The sequence below is a fragment of the Hippoglossus hippoglossus genome, chromosome 8 (genome assembly GCF_009819705.1).
Source record: "Hippoglossus hippoglossus isolate fHipHip1 chromosome 8, fHipHip1.pri, whole genome shotgun sequence".
Taxonomy (NCBI): domain Eukaryota; kingdom Metazoa; phylum Chordata; class Actinopteri; order Pleuronectiformes; family Pleuronectidae; genus Hippoglossus; species Hippoglossus hippoglossus.
The window spans coordinates 10,999,591-11,018,155 of NC_047158.1; the positions used below are offsets into that span (position 1 = coordinate 10,999,591).

At 41.0% G+C, this 18,565-nt stretch overlaps 2 protein-coding genes across 3 annotated transcripts; one reads left to right on the top strand and one right to left on the bottom strand.

Moving 5' to 3' along the window:
• Positions 1-33: 33 nt before the first annotated feature.
• Positions 34-3,999, bottom strand: cldni (claudin i). Its single transcript, XM_034594230.1, has 3 exons — positions 3,851-3,999; positions 2,143-2,275; positions 34-1,596 (listed from the first exon to the last, which is right to left on the bottom strand). Exons 2-3 carry the CDS (start codon positions 2,272-2,274, stop codon positions 1,093-1,095), a joined length of 636 nt encoding a protein of 211 aa, XP_034450121.1. The 5' UTR covers position 2,275; positions 3,851-3,999; the 3' UTR covers positions 34-1,092.
• A 2,283-nt stretch (positions 4,000-6,282) lies between these two features.
• ppp1caa (protein phosphatase 1, catalytic subunit, alpha isozyme a) lies at positions 6,283-17,309 on the top strand. 2 transcript variants are annotated; one of them, XM_034594220.1, is made up of 8 exons: positions 6,283-6,443; positions 6,708-6,818; positions 11,458-11,589; positions 11,810-12,040; positions 12,134-12,238; positions 12,329-12,552; positions 13,678-13,812; positions 14,165-17,309. In XM_034594220.1, the coding sequence occupies exons 2-8, from the start codon at positions 6,764-6,766 to the stop codon at positions 14,279-14,281; spliced, it is 999 nt and encodes a 332-aa protein (XP_034450111.1). In that variant the 5' UTR covers positions 6,283-6,443; positions 6,708-6,763; the 3' UTR covers positions 14,282-17,309. The 2 variants fall into 2 exon arrangements, with proteins under 2 accessions (XP_034450111.1, XP_034450112.1); XM_034594221.1 differs by having other exon boundaries at positions 6,308-6,465.
• Positions 17,310-18,565: the final 1,256 nt, after the last annotated feature.

Consider the following 18,565-nt stretch of genomic DNA (forward strand, 5'->3'; position numbering starts at 1 on the left):
CCTTTTTTTTTAAACAAACACACAATACACCCATTTGAATGAGGCAGACTTTTAATCACACTTACAATCTTACAAAACAAAAGGACCGATAACAATTGTTTCATAAAATGAAATATCACAAGATCGTTTGAGAATGTGTCGTCAGCGAAGTGCACGCAGATGCTCCCTGAGGCCTCCTTAGGTGCCTTTGGTTAAAAACTATTTTTTACAGCTTTATAAAAAATGATTAAGGAGAAACAGAAGACTGAAGACAATCACAGGAGGGGAATGGTTGATCCAAACTGTGTGAGAAACATGAGCCAGTAGTGGATCTAAAAAGGTCAATTCCCTCTTTCATCTTTAAATCTTAAGCTCAGAGCTGAGTACACCAGATCATCTTTTCTTCTCACAAACACATTTTCATCATCTCGAAGGTTTAATTTCCACTTGTTTGGTTCATTTCAAGACAATTGTGAATTAAGAAAAGGAGAATTGGATATCATAGTTGATAGTGTATATTTCAAAGCAGTAACCCAAACACATTTTTAATTCTATGATCACAAAGTGTTGAGTTTCATTTGTAATCTATGGCCGGTAAAGTATTTGTCTTCCACAAAGTTTAAGCATAACCCAGCACCTAACAATAAAACAGCTTTAAAGGTTCAGTGTGTAGGATTTTGTGACATCTAGTGGTGAAGTTGCATGTTGCTGCTAAATACCCCTCACCTCACCATCCGCTTCCAAGAGAGGACCCTCTCCTGATGTAAATATAAATTATAAAAAATAAAGGGCCCATTCAAGCGTAAAGAAAACAATAATTTTTACAATGTAAATGAAACACACCAGTGAAAACATCACTAGTATTATTTTATATAAAGTTTCTGCCAATAGATCCCTTTCACCTAAATCTTACACACTGGACATTAAAACTAAAAGCACACATTTGAATATAAAAGAAATAAACTGGAGCCATTTATTATCAGAATTCAGTATATTTACACATTTACTCTCTTTTTCTCCCCTGGTGTCGTCTACTTTGTTCCTTCCCAGTTTTTCTCCAACTAAATCCCCCTCCCATCCTTTCTCTCAGACTCCAGTCCCTTTCATTAGGCCCTACACGTAGTTTTTGTTAGGGGCTGTGGCGCTGTTGCTGTAGTACTTGGCAGTTCCCCCTGAACCACCTGATTTGGGCCTGCTGAAGCAGCACAGGAGACCTCCAGCCAGGAGGAGCAGAATGCCGGCCGCCCAACCCACAAAGACGCACGCTCCCAGCTCCATATTTGGACTGCCGGTCGAAAGGGGATTGTTGAATTTTCGCACAGTGACGTTTGCGGACCAGCTGACGGGGATGATCACCAGGAGACCGGCCAGCAGCAGGCCCACCCCAGCCACCAGGCTGATCTTGGGTTTGGCCTCTTCGTTCTGGATGCAGGTGGTGAAGTCAGCGCCACAGAACAGGATGAGGATGCTGAGGGAGCTGATCATGCAGGCGATGATGGTCATGGCACGGGCGGCTTGCAGGTCGGAGGGCAACACCAGCATGGATTCAAAGTTCTTGCACTGCTGCTGGCCCGTGCTCTGCACCACACAGGTCATCCACAGGCCCTCCTGAGACCTCTGCTCACACACACACACACACCACACACACACAGAAAGAGATCAGTCTCGTCATGTCCAGTGGTTAAATGTAACTTGTGTTAAACTTGTGTGTTTCCATTTTATGAGAGATTTTACTTCTTCTCCACAACAGTTGAGACAGACATTACTTTTTACTCCACTTTATTTATCTTACTCTTTTAGTTTAAAAGTCTGATTAACAAAAAATATAAGGAGCTTATAAATATGATGAACTGTTATAATTAAACCGCCCAACAGTAGATTGAATAATAATAACAATACAATAGTGGGAAAAATTGGAAACATTTTGTTAGATAATTAAATGTAGTTCAGATTAAACATTGCTGATGTAAGCATTTCTTGAACGGCACCAGAAATGTTAAACTCTACCATGTTGTGAAATTTCCCTATAAAAGACTTCATTCACTTAATGGAGTGATAGCAGGTTTCATTCACTGCTGCGCTTTCAGAAAAAAATATTAAGTGTGATGTCTTTCTTCCCACTCATTACGATTCGTATCATGTGGTTGTTGAAGTTTTATTTACCTGTGCCGTCACAATGTTGGATCCTGTGAAAGAGGTGACCTTCCACTGAGGGAGAGTGCAGCACACGATGATCCCGATCAGGCCGAGGACCCCGAGGCCCACACACACAATATGAACTCCAGCAGACCCCATCCTGGAAAAGACAAGCAAAGAGATAAATACAAAGGTATGAACCAGATCATTGGGGCTCTACTTTCCCATACATTTTGTATCAGGCCTACTCAATAGGTAATTCATATTTTTCTTTGTTTGCTCCCATCAGCCATGTGAGGAGGGTGGATCCCTTTAAATCCAAAAAGAGATGTGTTTTGGTTTGTTTCTGTCCATAAACGTGAATTAATGATGAGTATATCAATAGTATAAATCCTTAAAAATCACTGCATGCTTTTATTTCCTGGTTCTTCCAGTGCTCCCTCTTATTGTTACAGAGGAGGAGTTGTTGAATGTCTTCCACTGATCCAGGATGTAAGAGCTATTTATCTGTTGTTACTGTGGTGTTATGGTGTGTGTGTGTGTGTGTGTGTGTGTGTGTGTGTGTGTGTGTGTGTGTGTGTGTGTGTGTGTGTGGGTGTGTGTGTGTGTGTGTGTGTGTGGGTGTGGGTGTGTGTGATCACATAGCTGAACACACACACCCACTCCTCAGACAGAAAGCCGTTCCCTCCAACAAGCCTATGGATAATGTCACTTAGGGCTATATCTTTTGAGACACACACATGTCCCGACAGGCCTTCGCCTCTTGAATCTCCGCCCAGGACCTGCTTATCCACTCCCTCACAGCTCCTTACTTCGAAAACCTTGGCCTCACTCATGTATTAAGGGTCACTTTATGATTAATCTTCATACAAATAATAAAGTAAAGGGAGCTCGAAGTCAATCTGAGGAACAGATTGACTTCTTTGCATTAAAGTGATGCAGTGCGATAACTTGAACTTTAATTAAGTGTTTAATTTGTTTAATTGCAGCTGCTTTAGTTTGATATATTGCCGCATTTTGATATCTGTAAATTGAAAACAAAGATAATGAAATCACGGATCATTAAGGAAAATCTGAATTTAAAATTTGAGCAAATGAAAAAAAGGAAAACACGAATCCCTTTCTTTTGTTCTCCGCCAACGGAGTTTACAGGTCATCCTTTACCGCCGGAAAACACAAACTTTTTGTTGCTTTTTTATGAATCAACAAATGTCACACAAACAAAATGACCATTATTTATTTACTATTAAATCTAGTCTCCTAATGTGAAATAATAAAGAGGAGCCAATAACCCAGACATGGCAGGGACAGCAGGGCAACCTCTGCTGGAATTAGACCGGGACAAAAATATCTTACTTTCAAGCAGTGACCCACCCCACATCACAAACTTCCAGAGCAGATTAAACACTGGAGACTAATCTGATGTGGGTCAGTGGAATTAAAATCAGATGGGGTTTTTTTTCTGTCCCGTATAGATCTGCAATTTCATCCTCAAAATTAAAGGTTGTAACATTATCAATATCATTCACAGACAAAAAGGGTGTTTCAGTTTAAAATGAAAGCCTTGAATATGTATTTCCCTTTTCAGCTGTTAATTTGCTTTTTTTTCATCATTTTTGCTGGTGCACATAAAAAGATATTAAACTAATCCTCAAACAATCCTCTCATCCTCGCTCTCTTCAAGCTTTTGCAGAATCAGAGTTCACTCTGAATAAAGGAATTAAGTGATGCTTACCTTTTATCCTGTGTCCTCTGAACCTGATGTGAAAACTTGAAAAAATTGGGGTGAGGTGTTTTTTTTTTGTGCTTCTTCTTCTCTTGCTGCCTGTGCGTTGTTTTGAAGATGCTGTTTTCTGATGTACAAGAGTCGGGTGTAAGAAGATAGTGTATTTATAGCGGAATGTAAGGTGTAGGGTGGGGCTGAGCTCACATGGGGGGGAGGACCTCACGACCAGACTGGACTTGTCTTGTGTGTGTGTTCAGCTCTCTTTTTCCACCTTAGTCCTGGTAACATCTCAGAGGGAAAAGCTCTGTGTTTCTATGGGGATTTTTTTTTTTTAATGTTGTGATGTTTTAGTATCAGTTTCTTTTGGTGGAAACTCATAAAAACCACTCAGAGACAGTGTTGTGATTGCACTAGTGATGATGATGATTGTGAATGAATCACTTTTGTCGTATCCATCACGAGTTGCCAGAGAAAGAAAAAATGAGTCATCTGTTTTTTTCTCTATGCTCCTGCAGTCTAAAAAAATACATGCCACCTGGGATTCTGTACCTGGACCCCCCCCCCCCCTACACCTACGTACATGTGTCGAAACCTGCGATGACGAATGTGAGGAGACTGGATTTAGAAAACCGAGACTGACTGGGTGCAGGATTTTGCGTAACATTACAAGCAGGGTTTCATATATCATGGGAAGGGGAAAAATGAGGACAAGGAATCTTGTGAAAGCAAATCTATAGAGCCTCTATGAACACAGTCAGACAGGGACACATGCATTGAATAATACATGTGCAAATTGAGATCTTCTCTCGGAAGAGAAATCATATGTTTAGAATAACACAAACTTAATATACATGCAAAAAAAACATATTGTATTATAACAGATGCTGCTCAAAAACTGCACTTTGTAATACCGAATAAAATATAAATATATCTTATTCACTATAAAAAAAATATTCCATTCAGTCAGAATGAATGGGCTACGTATTTCTGCTAGTATTTGTATAATCTTAACCCACTAAGTACACCAAGTATTATTATTATTTTCATTATTATTATTATTAGTAGTAATAGTAGTAGTAGTATAAGTATTATCACTTCTAGTGGTAGTATTGCTGTCATTATTATTATCATTATTAAACTTCCTAAATAAAAAAAATCACTTTATTATTAATAAATAATAGAATAAAAGTTTCAGCAACAAAATTAAAGTATTGCAATGTGCCCTTTCTGCCGGTGTGCTGAAACTCTTCTTGAAGACTTTCCTGTTCACCACGCCCTTTTAGTCAAATAATGACTCTTACGGCACTGTTAATTTCATCCTTTTATTTCCTATCTTTTTTATTCCTTATTTATTCACAACGTAATTATTTTTAGGTCATATATTACATTACTGCATTAATATTATTAGCCTATTTAAGTATTGATGTGTTTGATGCTGTGGTTACCTAAGGTGGAAATAAGGCTTATATGATTATAAAATGATTGGCAATAATTAAGTAAATGTTTTAGGAAATTGAATGTAAACTGAAATGGCAAACATATAAAATGCTGTAAGTTACTAATCCCAACGTTCCCTGTGATGTCAGCTGAGTACTGTGCATGTTGTTCTAATTACTAGGAAGAGCAAAACTATGCTCATTATTTAATTATGACTAGTACAGGATTGATTTAATGGCTCTTTTAATCGTTTTTAAAAGCTTTACACGGCTCTGGGCCACATTACCTATCTGAGCTGCTCTGCCCCCTTCCCATCCCCAGATCCCTTCCATCCTCAGACCAATTCAGAGCTCACCCTCTGTTGAGACATTTAAACTGAAGACCCACCTGTTCTCTCTTTTGATTGCCCTTGAACAAGTCTCACCTATTAATCTTATCTTAAATGATCTTGTTTCTATCTCTCGTTTAGTCTATCTGTAAGTCAAAGGGTTTGAATTGTGGATGCACTTTAAGCTTATTGGGTGGCTTTTACTATTTTATGTTTTGTTTTTATCTTCTTTCATTCTATTGTTATTTTTACTGGCTGTTGCTATTCGTTGAAAAAAAAATTTTTCTTCCCTTATTCTATTGTTATTTTATTGTACAGCTCTTTAGTCAACTCTGGTTGTTTTTATAAATGCGCTTTATAAATAAACTTGAGTAGATTATATTCAGGGTATTTAATTCGATTCAATATTTAAATTCTTGATTGAAATCGACCATTTAAATCAACTTCAAATGTTTTTTGAAACAACCTTGTTAAATTGCAGTGTTGTTTTAGGCTCTACGTTGTAATTCCTACTGTAAACACTGGGTGGCGCGCTTCCGGCTCTGATCGAAACACCGTGATGACGTTGTAAACGGCTGGGGGCGCGGTCTGTGACGGACCCACCGTGCGTCCAATCAGATGCCAGAATTCTGGCTGTAAATTCTGGGACGGGCCAATCAGGTTGTGAGAAACGTAGGGGGAGCTCGGTTTGATTCGGCCTCCTTTGGCACCGTAGACAAGTCGGAGAGAAACGATCCTCCTCTGAAGTTCCTGGGGGGAGAGCGAAGGGATCCGGGCGAACCGCGGGAGAGGGGCCAGGATTTACTCATCATTCACCTAGAGGGCCGGTGACACAAGGTTTGGAGGATTTCATCCCGTCGTGGGTCGTGTTATATCGTGAGCGTTAGCCGCGGTTCCGTAGCTTACGTTACTTGGCTAGCAGCTACCTAGCTAGCTGGGCTAGCGCAGGCTCGCATGAGCTCATTGATTGTTCCAGTCCGCCTCCATTGCTCGGTTCGCTCTGCGAGGCACCCGCCAGCTCGCCGACCAGAGTCAACACGTATTCTATCAGCAGCTGTCTAACGAGTCCGTGTGTGTTTCTCTCTGCTCTTCAAACCCAAGGTGCCGCGCGGAAAACCAAGGTCTCCACCGCCCGAGAACGTCAGAAAATAAAGAAAATGGCGGAGCCGGACAAATTAAACATCGACTCTATAATTCAGCGTCTCTTGGAAGGTGAGGAAGACCAAACCCACTGTGCGGCTCTGTTCTCCACTTAGACAGCGGTTGAGCTCTGTTCGGGTGAATTGTGTGTTTTATTGCCCAGGTAAGTGGGTTGAAGTTGAAGGCGGCCACGTTATGTTGTAGTGGCCGACCTCACACTGGTTGGGTTTGGATGAAAGGTTGAAGTGAAACCAAACCCTGTCGTTCCACATTTACTTTGTTAGGTGACGTTTTTTTTTTTTATAAATCACAGTCGTTAATTTCAGTCTTCAACAGAAATGCATGCGTGTGTTCGCACAGCAATTCTGGGGAAGTAGGTGACCGTACATCACTGGGCACCTTTTGATGCCCATTCTCGTACATTACTGGCTTTTTGTTTTTTAAGAATCCAACTGACGTTTCTTGTGTTTCAGCCCAGAGAAGTCCCCACTCTGAAAAACTCTCAACAGTGAGGGTTTATATTCTTTGGCTTGTAAATGTTTACTTTCATTGGTACTTGTTTCCTGGAAGAGCAGTCTTGTTCAGTAGTTCTTCTCCCCTTCCCCATGTGGGCTTCTCAGTTACTTGGGTAGACGGCCCTGTGCTTTGCTCACTGTTCCAGTTGCATTGTGTCAGGATCTGATTACAGTTTTACAGCCACAACCTTCCCCCAGGGTGACTTAAAGAGGTGTACGTACAAAGGTGCTTTGATTGGCACATGGTAGCTCTACTATCGTTTGAATCTTTTAGTCATCTTTCTCGGCGGGTTTTAAGCGAGACATGAACTACTTATATAATCTTGTGTTGCAGTAAAGCAGTGTCATATGGTCTCGTGGTGGGGAAGCCTTAAATGTGTACAGTAGAGCTGTTGTAAAAGATAATTCAAGGTGCAAGCAAATGCTGTGGACTGGTTTTGACGTGCAAACGTTTCATGGCAGATACAGAGTGATTGTGATATGGTGGCCCTACAGGTTCAACACAAACCATTTCTTCCTAAATAGAGGGTTTTACATGTCCATCTGTGTACAGTCTGTGGAGACAGATTTGTTATGGTTGGGGTTTGTGTGTATGAGGGAAAACAGGGCTGTTTTATCTTCACATCCACATGATTGTGTAACAGGAGCCCTGAGGACAATAAACAGAAGCATGAATCTCTTCAGACTCAACTGTACAGTTCATCTAAAGAGCACTTGAAATACGTGTGTGACCTCTGTCGTTCTGCCCGATTCACACACGCATGTACGTGTTTCCCCAGTGGAACTGTTGTAAAGAAACATCTTTTTTGCGTAACTTTCACAGGAGCAGCATTGTTTGTTGGCTACGGGTCTAAATTGCATGTTTCGTCACAGTATCAGAATCTGTTTTGGTCAGTAACTAAGGAGTGTAGGGTACAGAGAATTTTCCCAGACATAACTCTCATAATAAATGTGACCGTAGCCCCCTGTTGCTTTACCATCTTAAGTATAGACTGTGTGTGACTGGCCTAAGCTGAGCTGGTGGAGATGATTGGGATTATTGACAAATATGCATATGCACTCATGGTGCCTACATGGAGTTTGACTTTGACTGTGGACCAGACTGGAGTGTTTTGTATATGGGTTGTTATGGTCAGGTTTGTGATAAGGTTGTCTGCCAAACACAGAAGAAGACAAACAACCCTGATAATGCCAGTATTTATATCCTCTTGTGTAACCCACTTGACCTTTTTTCAGCATTAGCAGTTTTATTACTGAGAATAACCACTAGCCAGTTAATGTTACACCCATGTTGATCCACTCTAAGACTACAGCAGACTCAAGAATAGCCGGCCCACTGCAGGTGCCACGTTAAGAGATTGGAAAATTATCCCACAGCAGCTCGATGTCCTATGTGGACACCGAGGTAACCCCCTGCTAGCTCACTTTGTTTCGAGACCAAACCAGTTAAATGTGTTTGGATAATGAGCAGTTTCAATTGGATTACTTACGTACACCTAGAGTTAACTGTAAGGAGTGAGAGTTGTTAATAGCATGTCTGAAGAACATGGCATAACATAAGCCCGAGCTGAACGCCCAACACTGAGTCGGGAGCACTGGACCAAACCAACTGTTGATTACAGCACCCCTGCAACAGCGACAGCTTTTCTGTCGTGCTGGTCCAGCTCTTTGTTTTCTGTCCCCTGATCAGCGCAATGGAAAGCCTTTTGTCTGTACCCCGCATGATAAGCTCACTGTTGCCCACTGGCTATGTGGCTAACTTTGGAGTAAGCTCTGTCAGGGCTTAGCCCTCTGTAATCCAGGTTAAAGTGACATGCAGCACTGCAGTATTTATTCCTACATTTCACTTTTTAGGACCTTGCTTTTTGGTGTCACGCCAGGATAAGCCAGTTTTCCTCACCCATTTGTCTATTTCTACTCTCACCTCTCTCTCCCAAGTGCTTTGCAAGCACCATTAAGACAGATGCAATTGCATTTGCTATTTAAACAACATACACAGGGGATGGGAAAATGGCTGCTGTGTCAGTCTGAAACTAGCAAACACATTTACGACGTTTGGGGGGATAGTCCTGAGAGTCAGGTGCTCTGTCTGTAACACAAGAAGTAATCGGTGACTTCCTCCAATCGTGGCTTAAAAACACATTCTTTACGAGAACATTTTCTTAGTCAGAAATTATCTTTATTATTATCTCTTGAGTCCAGAGTTTTTACATATGATTCACTCCTCCCTTGTCTTATTGATGGGGTGTCATTAATGGCATACTTAATGTAATCAATGAAGTCACCATTAAAGATATGACAAGTTAATTCATTCTCATGCAAACTTTGTTTGTCTTCGAAGGTTCTGCTCTGGTACATCCAATCAAGTGTTCTTTACTTATTGACTTGTCTCTGGACAACTGCCTGATCCATTAAATAAATGTTTCATTAGATACGTTAAGATTGATGGCTTTACACAGTTGTCTTTAAAGAATATGAATATTGAATAATGAAACAGCAAGTTAGAACCCACTCTGACGGTGTTATTTTGCTCATGTTTAGTTATAAAAGTGATATGAGCTTGAACTGAACCTGGACTTGGTGGCAGTGTTCTGTTTGTGGATGGATAACCACTGTGAGTAACTCTGATCTCAGTTTTGACCAAGAAGCAGTTCAGATATAATTTTGAGAGAGAAACCCAACAGTTCCCATAACGAGCAAGCTTTTGGTGAATTTTGAGGAAAAAACTCCCCTGTTCAATGCTGAAAAGACTGTTGTGAAACAAATCTATTTTTGCTGGTTTGCTTTACTTGTTTAAATTCATTTGTCGGTTTCTCTGTTAACCTGTCATAAACATATTTGTGAGAGCTCTGTTTACAAAGTCACTGAGATAGTCGGAGGCAGTCCGTTCATCACTGTAAGTACATTAACTATTCAGTAGCCCGTGTAGGATTGGTGAGGTGGGACGGAGACTCCTCATTCGTCACTCTTGCAGTTTGTGTCGGGAGGTGCTTTGCTGTCATGTAGGAATGAAGGCACGATTGATTCTGTCGATGTTACAAACAACCCCAAATCCAAACTCCATCAGGAGCAGTCTTGCACAAGGCCACCATGCACACACAGCATCACGTTGGGCAAATATTTTGATCAGAATTGAGCACAAGTACCAGATTCATGTATTAACGATTGATTGATATGGTAAATGGTCTGTATCGCTTTACTAGACATTAGTACAGTTTTACCTCAAGCACAGTTTTACATTCACACACATTCATACAGTGCATCTGTGCAGCACTTTGATCTATGCGTTAGAGGACAGACGCTCTGACCCCTGAGCCACAGCGGCCCATTGTATTTCTACCTCTTAAGACAAGATTTCTGTCAGGAAATTAACTTATGTTCCATGTTCAAGGTGTGTGTGTGTGTGTGTGTGTGTGTGTGTGTGTGTGTGTGTGTGTGTGTGTGTGTGTGTGTGTGTGTGTGTGTGTGTGTGTGTGTGTGTGTGTGTGTGTGTGTGTGTGTGTGTGTGTGTGTGTGTGTGTGTGTGTGTGTGTGTGTGTGTGTGTGTGTGAAAACAGGGAGAGACTTGATAGACCTGCTCTGTTCTGCAGATTGTATCAGTGGACGTCTCTGGGTGGCAGGAACAGAAAGTGTTATAACAGCCCGTGGTTTGTTATTTCTGTGTTGCTCAGCAGGCTATATCAAGTGCGTCCTAATTATATGTATGCATTGTCTTTGCTGCAGCTACATTAACCAGAAGGGGGAAGTGGGTTTCACATTTTCCACCTAGCTTCAAATTGAACTGCCACTTCAGCAGAACCTTTTGCGGCTTTCATCAGACTAGTTTCCACTGGTCATGTTTTTTTTCAGATGTTGTATCTCTTCGCATACGACACAAGTGAATCTTGTTGTTGTGGTTTGAACAGTAAAAGGTGAATCTTGTGTGACTGTGTATGGTTTACAAAATTACAGACTGCAGTTATACCTCTAAATGATATGGTTACCTGCTCAAGTGGCTGTTGGAGTGGACGGCTCACAGAATTCACTAGCATTTGGCTGGTGGGAGGTGTTAACTTTCCAGTCTGGTGGCCGGGCTCAAAATCCCAGCTTCAGATTTCATTGATATTCTTTATGTCAGTCTTTCTTACAGCTCTGACCACCGCTGTGTCTTTGTTGTGTCTCCAATAAAACACCTGTCTCCTTTTTTTTTTTTTCAGTCAAGGGCTCTCGGCCAGGGAAGAATGTTCAGCTGACAGAAACTGAGATCCGTGGCCTTTGCCTCAAATCCCGTGAAATCTTCCTGAGTCAGCCAATCCTGCTTGAACTAGAGGCTCCCCTCAAAATCTGTGGTGAGTTATGGTCAGTTAGTTTCGGTGAAGCTTTAAGTCTGAAATATCAAGTTTAAGAGGCTGGTATGATGGTCATCATGTGAGGTTGTATTCACGATCTGCCAGACCGTTTCATCGTCTGTTATTACCACTTGTATCACTGTGTCGACTCTGCATGTGAAACCAACTACACCCAGCAGCAAAGTACGTTTTAATGACTCTTCTCTGCTGCCCCCTGCAGGTGATGTCCACGGTCAGTACTATGATCTGCTCCGACTCTTTGAATATGGAGGCTTCCCCCCAGAAAGCAACTACTTGTTCCTGGGTGACTACGTAGACAGAGGGAAGCAGTCACTGGAGACTATATGCCTGCTTCTAGCGTACAAGATTAAATATCCAGAGAACTTTTTCCTGCTGCGCGGCAATCATGAATGCGCTTCTATTAATCGAATCTACGGCTTCTACGATGAGTGTAAGTGCACACAGCCTGTTGATTGACTAAAACATACAATTCAAATCTGAACTGTTGAACATCACTAAATTATTTTTTCTCTTTTGTTAAAAGGTAAGCGACGGTATAACATTAAGCTGTGGAAGACCTTCACAGATTGCTTCAACTGTTTACCTGTGGCGGCCATTGTAGATGAGAAAATCTTCTGCTGTCATGGAGGTGGGTCTTGTTAATAGAAGATGCAGTGAAGCCCACGTTAGCTAATGAGAACCAGACTAAGTGTTTGTTTCATGCATGTCCTCGTTTCAGGTCTCTCTCCTGATCTCCAGTCGATGGAGCAGATCCGAAGAGTAATGCGACCCACAGACGTGCCTGACCAGGGTCTTCTGTGTGACCTGCTGTGGGCCGATCCAGACAAAGATGTGCTGGGCTGGGGGGAAAACGACCGCGGTGTCTCCTTCACATTTGGGGCAGATGTGGTGGCCAAATTTTTGCACAAACACGACATGGACCTAATATGCAGGGCACATCAGGTAATGTTTATGATTTACTGTGTAGAGATTAAAAGCCTAAGTAAGGGATCAAGATACACTAATAATAGATTATGTTAGTTTTTCCATTAACATTGTCAGAGGGTTATTCATACAACTGTATGTTGAGAGATGTTTCTTATATTGTGCAATTTCCTAAAGTTCCCTTAACATTCCTGATAGTTTTCATCAAGATCCAAGAATTCTTCTCAGAGAAATCAACAAAAGTGTTAAACATCCTGTCTCACAACGTTAGAAAGGGGGGGAAATCCTGGATCTGCCCCCTGATTCAGAGCCACAACAAAATATAATGGGTTCATCTTCCTCCATTAACTACTGAACTGATTTCAGTTCAGTAGTTTTTGCTTAGTCCTGCTAACAAATGCAAACGAAAACATAAACTCATTGGCGTGTGTAATTAACACAAAAAATTTGCATTAAAATCGTATAATTAAATGTTGAATTGGCTGCAGGGTTTTACTGGATTGTACCTAATAAGTGAGTATTTTTTAATTCAGCATAGTCAAACCAAATTAAACGTTTTCTCTAGAAATTAGTGCAGGTGGTTATATCAAATCCCTAAAGTGTAATATTCTGTACAACCTAAATAGCACTCAGAGGCTACACCTCCCAGGGCTCCAGAGTGTGACCATTTTTGGTCACATGTTTGAGAAGTGACTACAAATTTTCCTTGACGTCCTGCCAATACAAAACCAATAGCACCGCTGGGAAACTGGTGAAAAGTCAAAAGACCACCAAAGTGAAATAATGACCTGGATCCACACCAAGATTGAATGGGTTCTTTCCTGACCCATTCTCCATCCTTCCACCATGTTCAATCTGTCTTGTAGCTTTTGTGTAATGTTGCTAATGGACAAACAAACAAACAAACAAACAAACGCAGATGAAAACTGGATGTCCTTTAAAGGGTCAGGCACTTTTCCTAAGCTGTTCAGTGACATCTAGTGGCATTTCAGATCAAGTATTCCTTCTTAATCTAAATCTTCTCAAAACCACCTGGACAAAAATGGTACCAACAATCCAAGCGACCGTCTGACATGTTTTTTTTGTCTTGCTCCTTATTCATTACACTGTGTGTAGTATTGACTTTTTCATCTCCATCCTAAGGTCGTGGAAGATGGTTATGAGTTTTTCGCAAAGAGGCAGCTCGTCACCTTATTCTCGGCTCCCAACTACTGTGGAGAGTTTGACAACGCTGGTGCCATGATGAGTGTGGATGAGACGCTCATGTGCTCCTTCCAGGTGTGTGTGTTTGTTTGTGGGTGTGTGTGTAGGTTGGGACATGGCTGCTGGGTGACTATTGTTGTGTGAACATCTCTGTTTGTGTGGATTGTGAACAGGCTGAGAAAACATATCTCCTTGGGGAAATTAAAGGGTTATCTTATCTTCAAATAAGAGCGTGTGCTAATACTTCTCATTGTGTAATGAACCTAATTTGCTTGGCATGTTTCCCTTTTTAACGCTTTGTGTTTCACTTTATCTCGTTTGTTCTTGTTTACCTTTTATTGTACAACATAAATATGGAAATACTGGTGTAATTCTACTAAAAGTTAATTCATGTAAAATTAATCGTTGCTCTTTGTCTCTCTCACAGATTCTGAAACCAGCAGATAAGAAATTGTATCCTTATGGCGGAGGGGGAGGAATGGGATCTGGGAGACCGGTCACTCCGCCGCGAAATTCAGCCAAGGCCGCCAAGGCCAAGAAATAACACCCACTGGGTTCACCTCCAACAACCTGCCACCCCCCTGTCGGCCCAGTGTTCTTTTTTTCCCCTCTACCTCCCAAACTTGTTTCTCCCTCGTCACCAAACAGCAACAAAAGCAAACAAGTGTCCAGGGTTCAATCATATTTCTTCTCTCTAAAACTATTTTTAACAGTTTGTTTGGCTGTTTGCGTGTAATTCCTTGTGTGCGAATGTGTATAAAAAGTGCGACTGATACAGAACTAATTTCTATATTCTGTATATGCGTTATTATAATTTTTTTCTTCCTTCAGTAGGCTACCCTCTGTTGTTTCCTGTCATTTTGTAGAGGTTGGTTGGAGCCTATCTATGATGTAAATTCAAGCCTGGGTGCAGGGGGAAAGGACGGGGCAAGAGAAAGGAGCCTTGGCTGTTTATGTTAAGGCCCTGCACTGTTTAATGCTAAACACAAGCTTTTGTACATCCTGTTTCAGAGGTCTGTGTGTGTCTATGTGATGGGGCTGGGCAGGGAGGGCACATGGGTGGGCACGGGGGTGGGAGGGGTCAAACAGAAACGGCACATACAACACACTGGGAACACCGGGGGAAATATGTGCAGGTGAATCCATGAGACATGTTTTTTTTTCTTTTTTCTTTTCCTTTTAGAAAACTGATTTGAGAACAGTCATGGATGTGAAATGGTTTTGCTTCTGTTGTAGATATATGAAACCGACTTGGTTTAATTCTTTTTCTTCTTCTTCTTTGGTTTTTAGTTCACTGAAAGTTAAGATGAATAAAAACAACCATTTATTTTAATTATGCCACCCCGCTGATCACTTTGTGTTTGCCATTGCTTCGAAGGTCGAAAGTGTCATTTTTGGCCCCAGTTTGCCTGCAGTTGAAACAAAAGGGCAATTCACATGTTTAGAAACCTGTGGAAGACACAGAAGCTCTGTCACTGAGCTGCTGCTGCTGCTAATTGCCTCGTAACTACTATGTGAGATCTGACAGCTCTCACAATCAGTTAACTGGTATTTATTCTGCTCTGAACTTAAACATAGTGCTCTATACTCCAGATGGCTACTGGGGAGAAAATGGCTTCAAGCTCCTTCATACGTTTAGTTATGATCAGAAGCTTTCAAAAGGAGATGAGCTGGTGAATCATTTCAGTCAAGTCCTCTTCATTTGAATCCATGAAAAAAAAACATTACAAGAATGGGCTTGTTTAACCATGAAGCCAAACCATGCACGATACAACAAAGTGAAGACCGTTGTAGACACAGCCCTTTAAATCTGATGGAGAATCTGAGCACAAAATATTACTGAAGTCCGACATGATGATTTACCAAAGAACATCATGTGCAGCGATCCCCCTCTGAATGTATCTCAAAGTTTTGGTTTCAGTGCCAGATGATTCCCAGACAAAAAGCTACTGCCGCTCAGCAATTAAATAAGTTAGATGTTGCTCTGTAAAATCCTCTTCTTTCACAACACCATTCTCTTTCAGCAGCTCACATGCCAACAGATCAGGCACACTCAAAGACAACCGAACCCTCAGACATCAGTTTCCTTGATTCAATGCGGATTCGTGAAAATCTTTTTATTTAAGTTAATGTAAGCTGTTTCTCTCCCATCACTTCGTGTCATGCTCTCCATTTTGCATCCCCTTTAACTTCAGCTGGCGTACAGGGTTTCCCCAGTGAAAGCAGTCCATGGGTCAGCACAGGCTGTTGCAACTGGTGGGAAAAAACAGTGTTTCAGGGTCTCTCACTGCTCATTTATAGTAACCCAAACACCCCCCTCCTCCTCCTAATCATTACATAATTGGTGTGTCTTGTTTTATTTGCCTGCTGTCTGTCCTCACGCGTCAGCCCTCTGTCCAAGTGTAAACACAGACTCTCAGCTCTGCAAATTGCTAAACCAGTAAATGTTGGTCAAGCTGAGCGTCGTGCACGAGCGCGCACACTTGAGCAGAGGGTTTTGAAGATGCTCCGGCTTCACCTCCATTTTCTGTGCCAGACGTTTTCACCTCAGTACCTCAGAAACTAAATGTTTTTTTTGCTCTTCTTAATGAAATTATTGTAAGTAATGTAATTAATTAGAAAGTAAGGAATCCTGCTGTGCTTTCTAACACATAATTAACATTCAATGCTGCGTCGGTTGTTGTGTCGGGGAGGGGCAGGTGAAGACAACATTATTGGAAATCGTAATCAATTTGCATCCAGTTAGATCAACTCAGGAAGTGATATTTACATGAGAATGAAGTTCAGTGGTGAGAGTTCAGTAAAGTATGAAAAACACATGCTTAAAACACCAGTATAACAGATTGTGTAAAAGTCAGATGACTGCAGATTGGAAAATGAATGAAAAATGAATTAAAATGAGCGGAGCCCAGTCTTGACACGCTGGTTAACCTTCACAGTGATCTGTTGCTTTGACGCTTTTTTCTTTTTAAGTTGTAACTGATGCAGACCCACCTTTCTTGGATAAAGTTACATATCACCTATGATGTTTAAGAAAATGTACAGAAATGTCGGGTATTAAAGTCTGGTAGCATAAGTCAATGTTAATATAAGGCCTGAGCATTATGATGTTGTGGAGATGATCTGTGTTCACTAATTCAAAAATAATGAAGTGACTCATCCAGGAGTTAATATAGTGCTATAAAAGATGGAACGTCTCTTGTCATCCGAATATAAGGTCCAATAAAGGCCACTTCCATTCCCATTCCCACAGCTGTATAACCTCTGCTTTATTATTTTTTAATTCTATATTTACTGTTATTACCAATAATCTGCTCTTTAATCACCCTTTTTCATATTTTTACAGACAAATTTAAATGCTAGACACTGCAAAGCTTATAGTGTAGGGTTTTTTTAATCAATCAGGGATGTTTTTGCACCAGGCACTGTCACTGGTTAGATAATATGAAATAGATTAATACAACTAACAGAAAAAACGGAAACAGCAGATATTAACTGTATTTTTTATTTGATTTCAGATCAATCACAAATTGTCTCTGTTACATGGTAGAAATAAAAACATAGAATTTGTACATCTGTGTCTGCTTTATCTTTTTCAAATTCAATCTAACATTTCACTTTCACCAGAAAAGTGAAAGCAGCCACCGCCTGCTGGCTGGTATTTGTACGGTGTCACTGGGAGTGTCGTTTCCTCGCGTCTTTTTTTGCCTCAGGGCGGACAATTTTCCCCTCTGGTTTTGCAGAGGCTGCCTCTATACTGTCTGATAAACATCTCAGTGTGATATAAGATTCGAGGATTTATTATTTGTCACATGCACAGAGATTCCAGGTAAAAACCTGCAGTGAAATATGGGGGGGGGGGGGGGGGGGGTGCTCCATTTCTGTGAAGACATACCACGGGATCAACAATAAACAGTAACTAGATGAATTAAGGATCAATAGTGGTAGGGAAATGACATATCTGCAAGACAAAGTTATTTCAAAGTTATTTCCGAAAGCAGTAATTTTTCAGAGTAATAGTTACAGATAAAGTGACAAAAACAGCAGTGAGTGCAGATATTGCAAGTGTGTTAAGAAGTGAGGTGTGTGCTGAAGGTCTGGATGGCCTGAGGGAAGAAACTCCTCTTCAGCCGTATGGTGCATGTTTGTATATTTACTGATGTATTTCTCAGATGCGTCCCGCTGAGACAGCACACAGGAACTTTACCAAGTCAAAAAGAATCAGTTTATTGCTTTCACATGAGATGCAGCTACATTGTTTTATGCAGCCCTTCACCAGTTGTATGCGACAAAATGAAGAATGAAAAGAGAAGTTGATGAATTTGCATGACTTTTTATAAAATATATGCTAAAGTGTGTTATTGTTCTAAATGGAAGCTGTAATATTAAAAAGCCCAAGTTTCTGATCATCTGTGACATTTACATCAGGTGGCTGAGCGTTGCCAGTGGTGTCTAGCTGCTGATTTATGACAACGTGGCCGGACGTATGTCCTCCACTGTAAAGTCACCACCCATTGTAAATCATCCTGCTTTATGAATCAGACTCATGTACGAGTTTTCATCAGACGGCAACATTAGATCCCATGCATCCCCACACCAATCAGCAAAAAATAAAAGGCTGTACATGAGCTGGGAGTGTGAACAAGTTAAAAGACAAACAAATATCTACAAATCATTTCCAGATAGTGATAATGTGTTTGCATATGATGATTAGGGTTAGGGTTAGGGTTAGGCATATGATGATTTTATTAGTCATCAGTCACTGTTTGAAACTTGCTCATCGTGATCTGTCGTGAATTCATTCAGGAATATAAAACACTACAGCGGT

Coding starts and splice junctions, on each gene's coding strand:
- cldni (XM_034594230.1), bottom strand. CDS start 2,274: ATGGGGTCTGCTGGAGTTCATATTGTGTGTGTGGGCCTCGGGGTCCTC. Junction 1,597..2,142: donor CCAACATTGTGACGGCACAG/GTAAATAAAACT, acceptor GTGTGTGAGCAG/AGGTCTCAGGAGGGCCTGTG.
- ppp1caa (XM_034594220.1), top strand. CDS start 6,764: ATGGCGGAGCCGGACAAATTAAACATCGACTCTATAATTCAGCGTCTC. Junction 11,590..11,809: donor GGCTCCCCTCAAAATCTGTG/GTGAGTTATGGT, acceptor TGCCCCCTGCAG/GTGATGTCCACGGTCAGTAC. Junction 12,239..12,328: donor AATCTTCTGCTGTCATGGAG/GTGGGTCTTGTT, acceptor TCCTCGTTTCAG/GTCTCTCTCCTGATCTCCAG.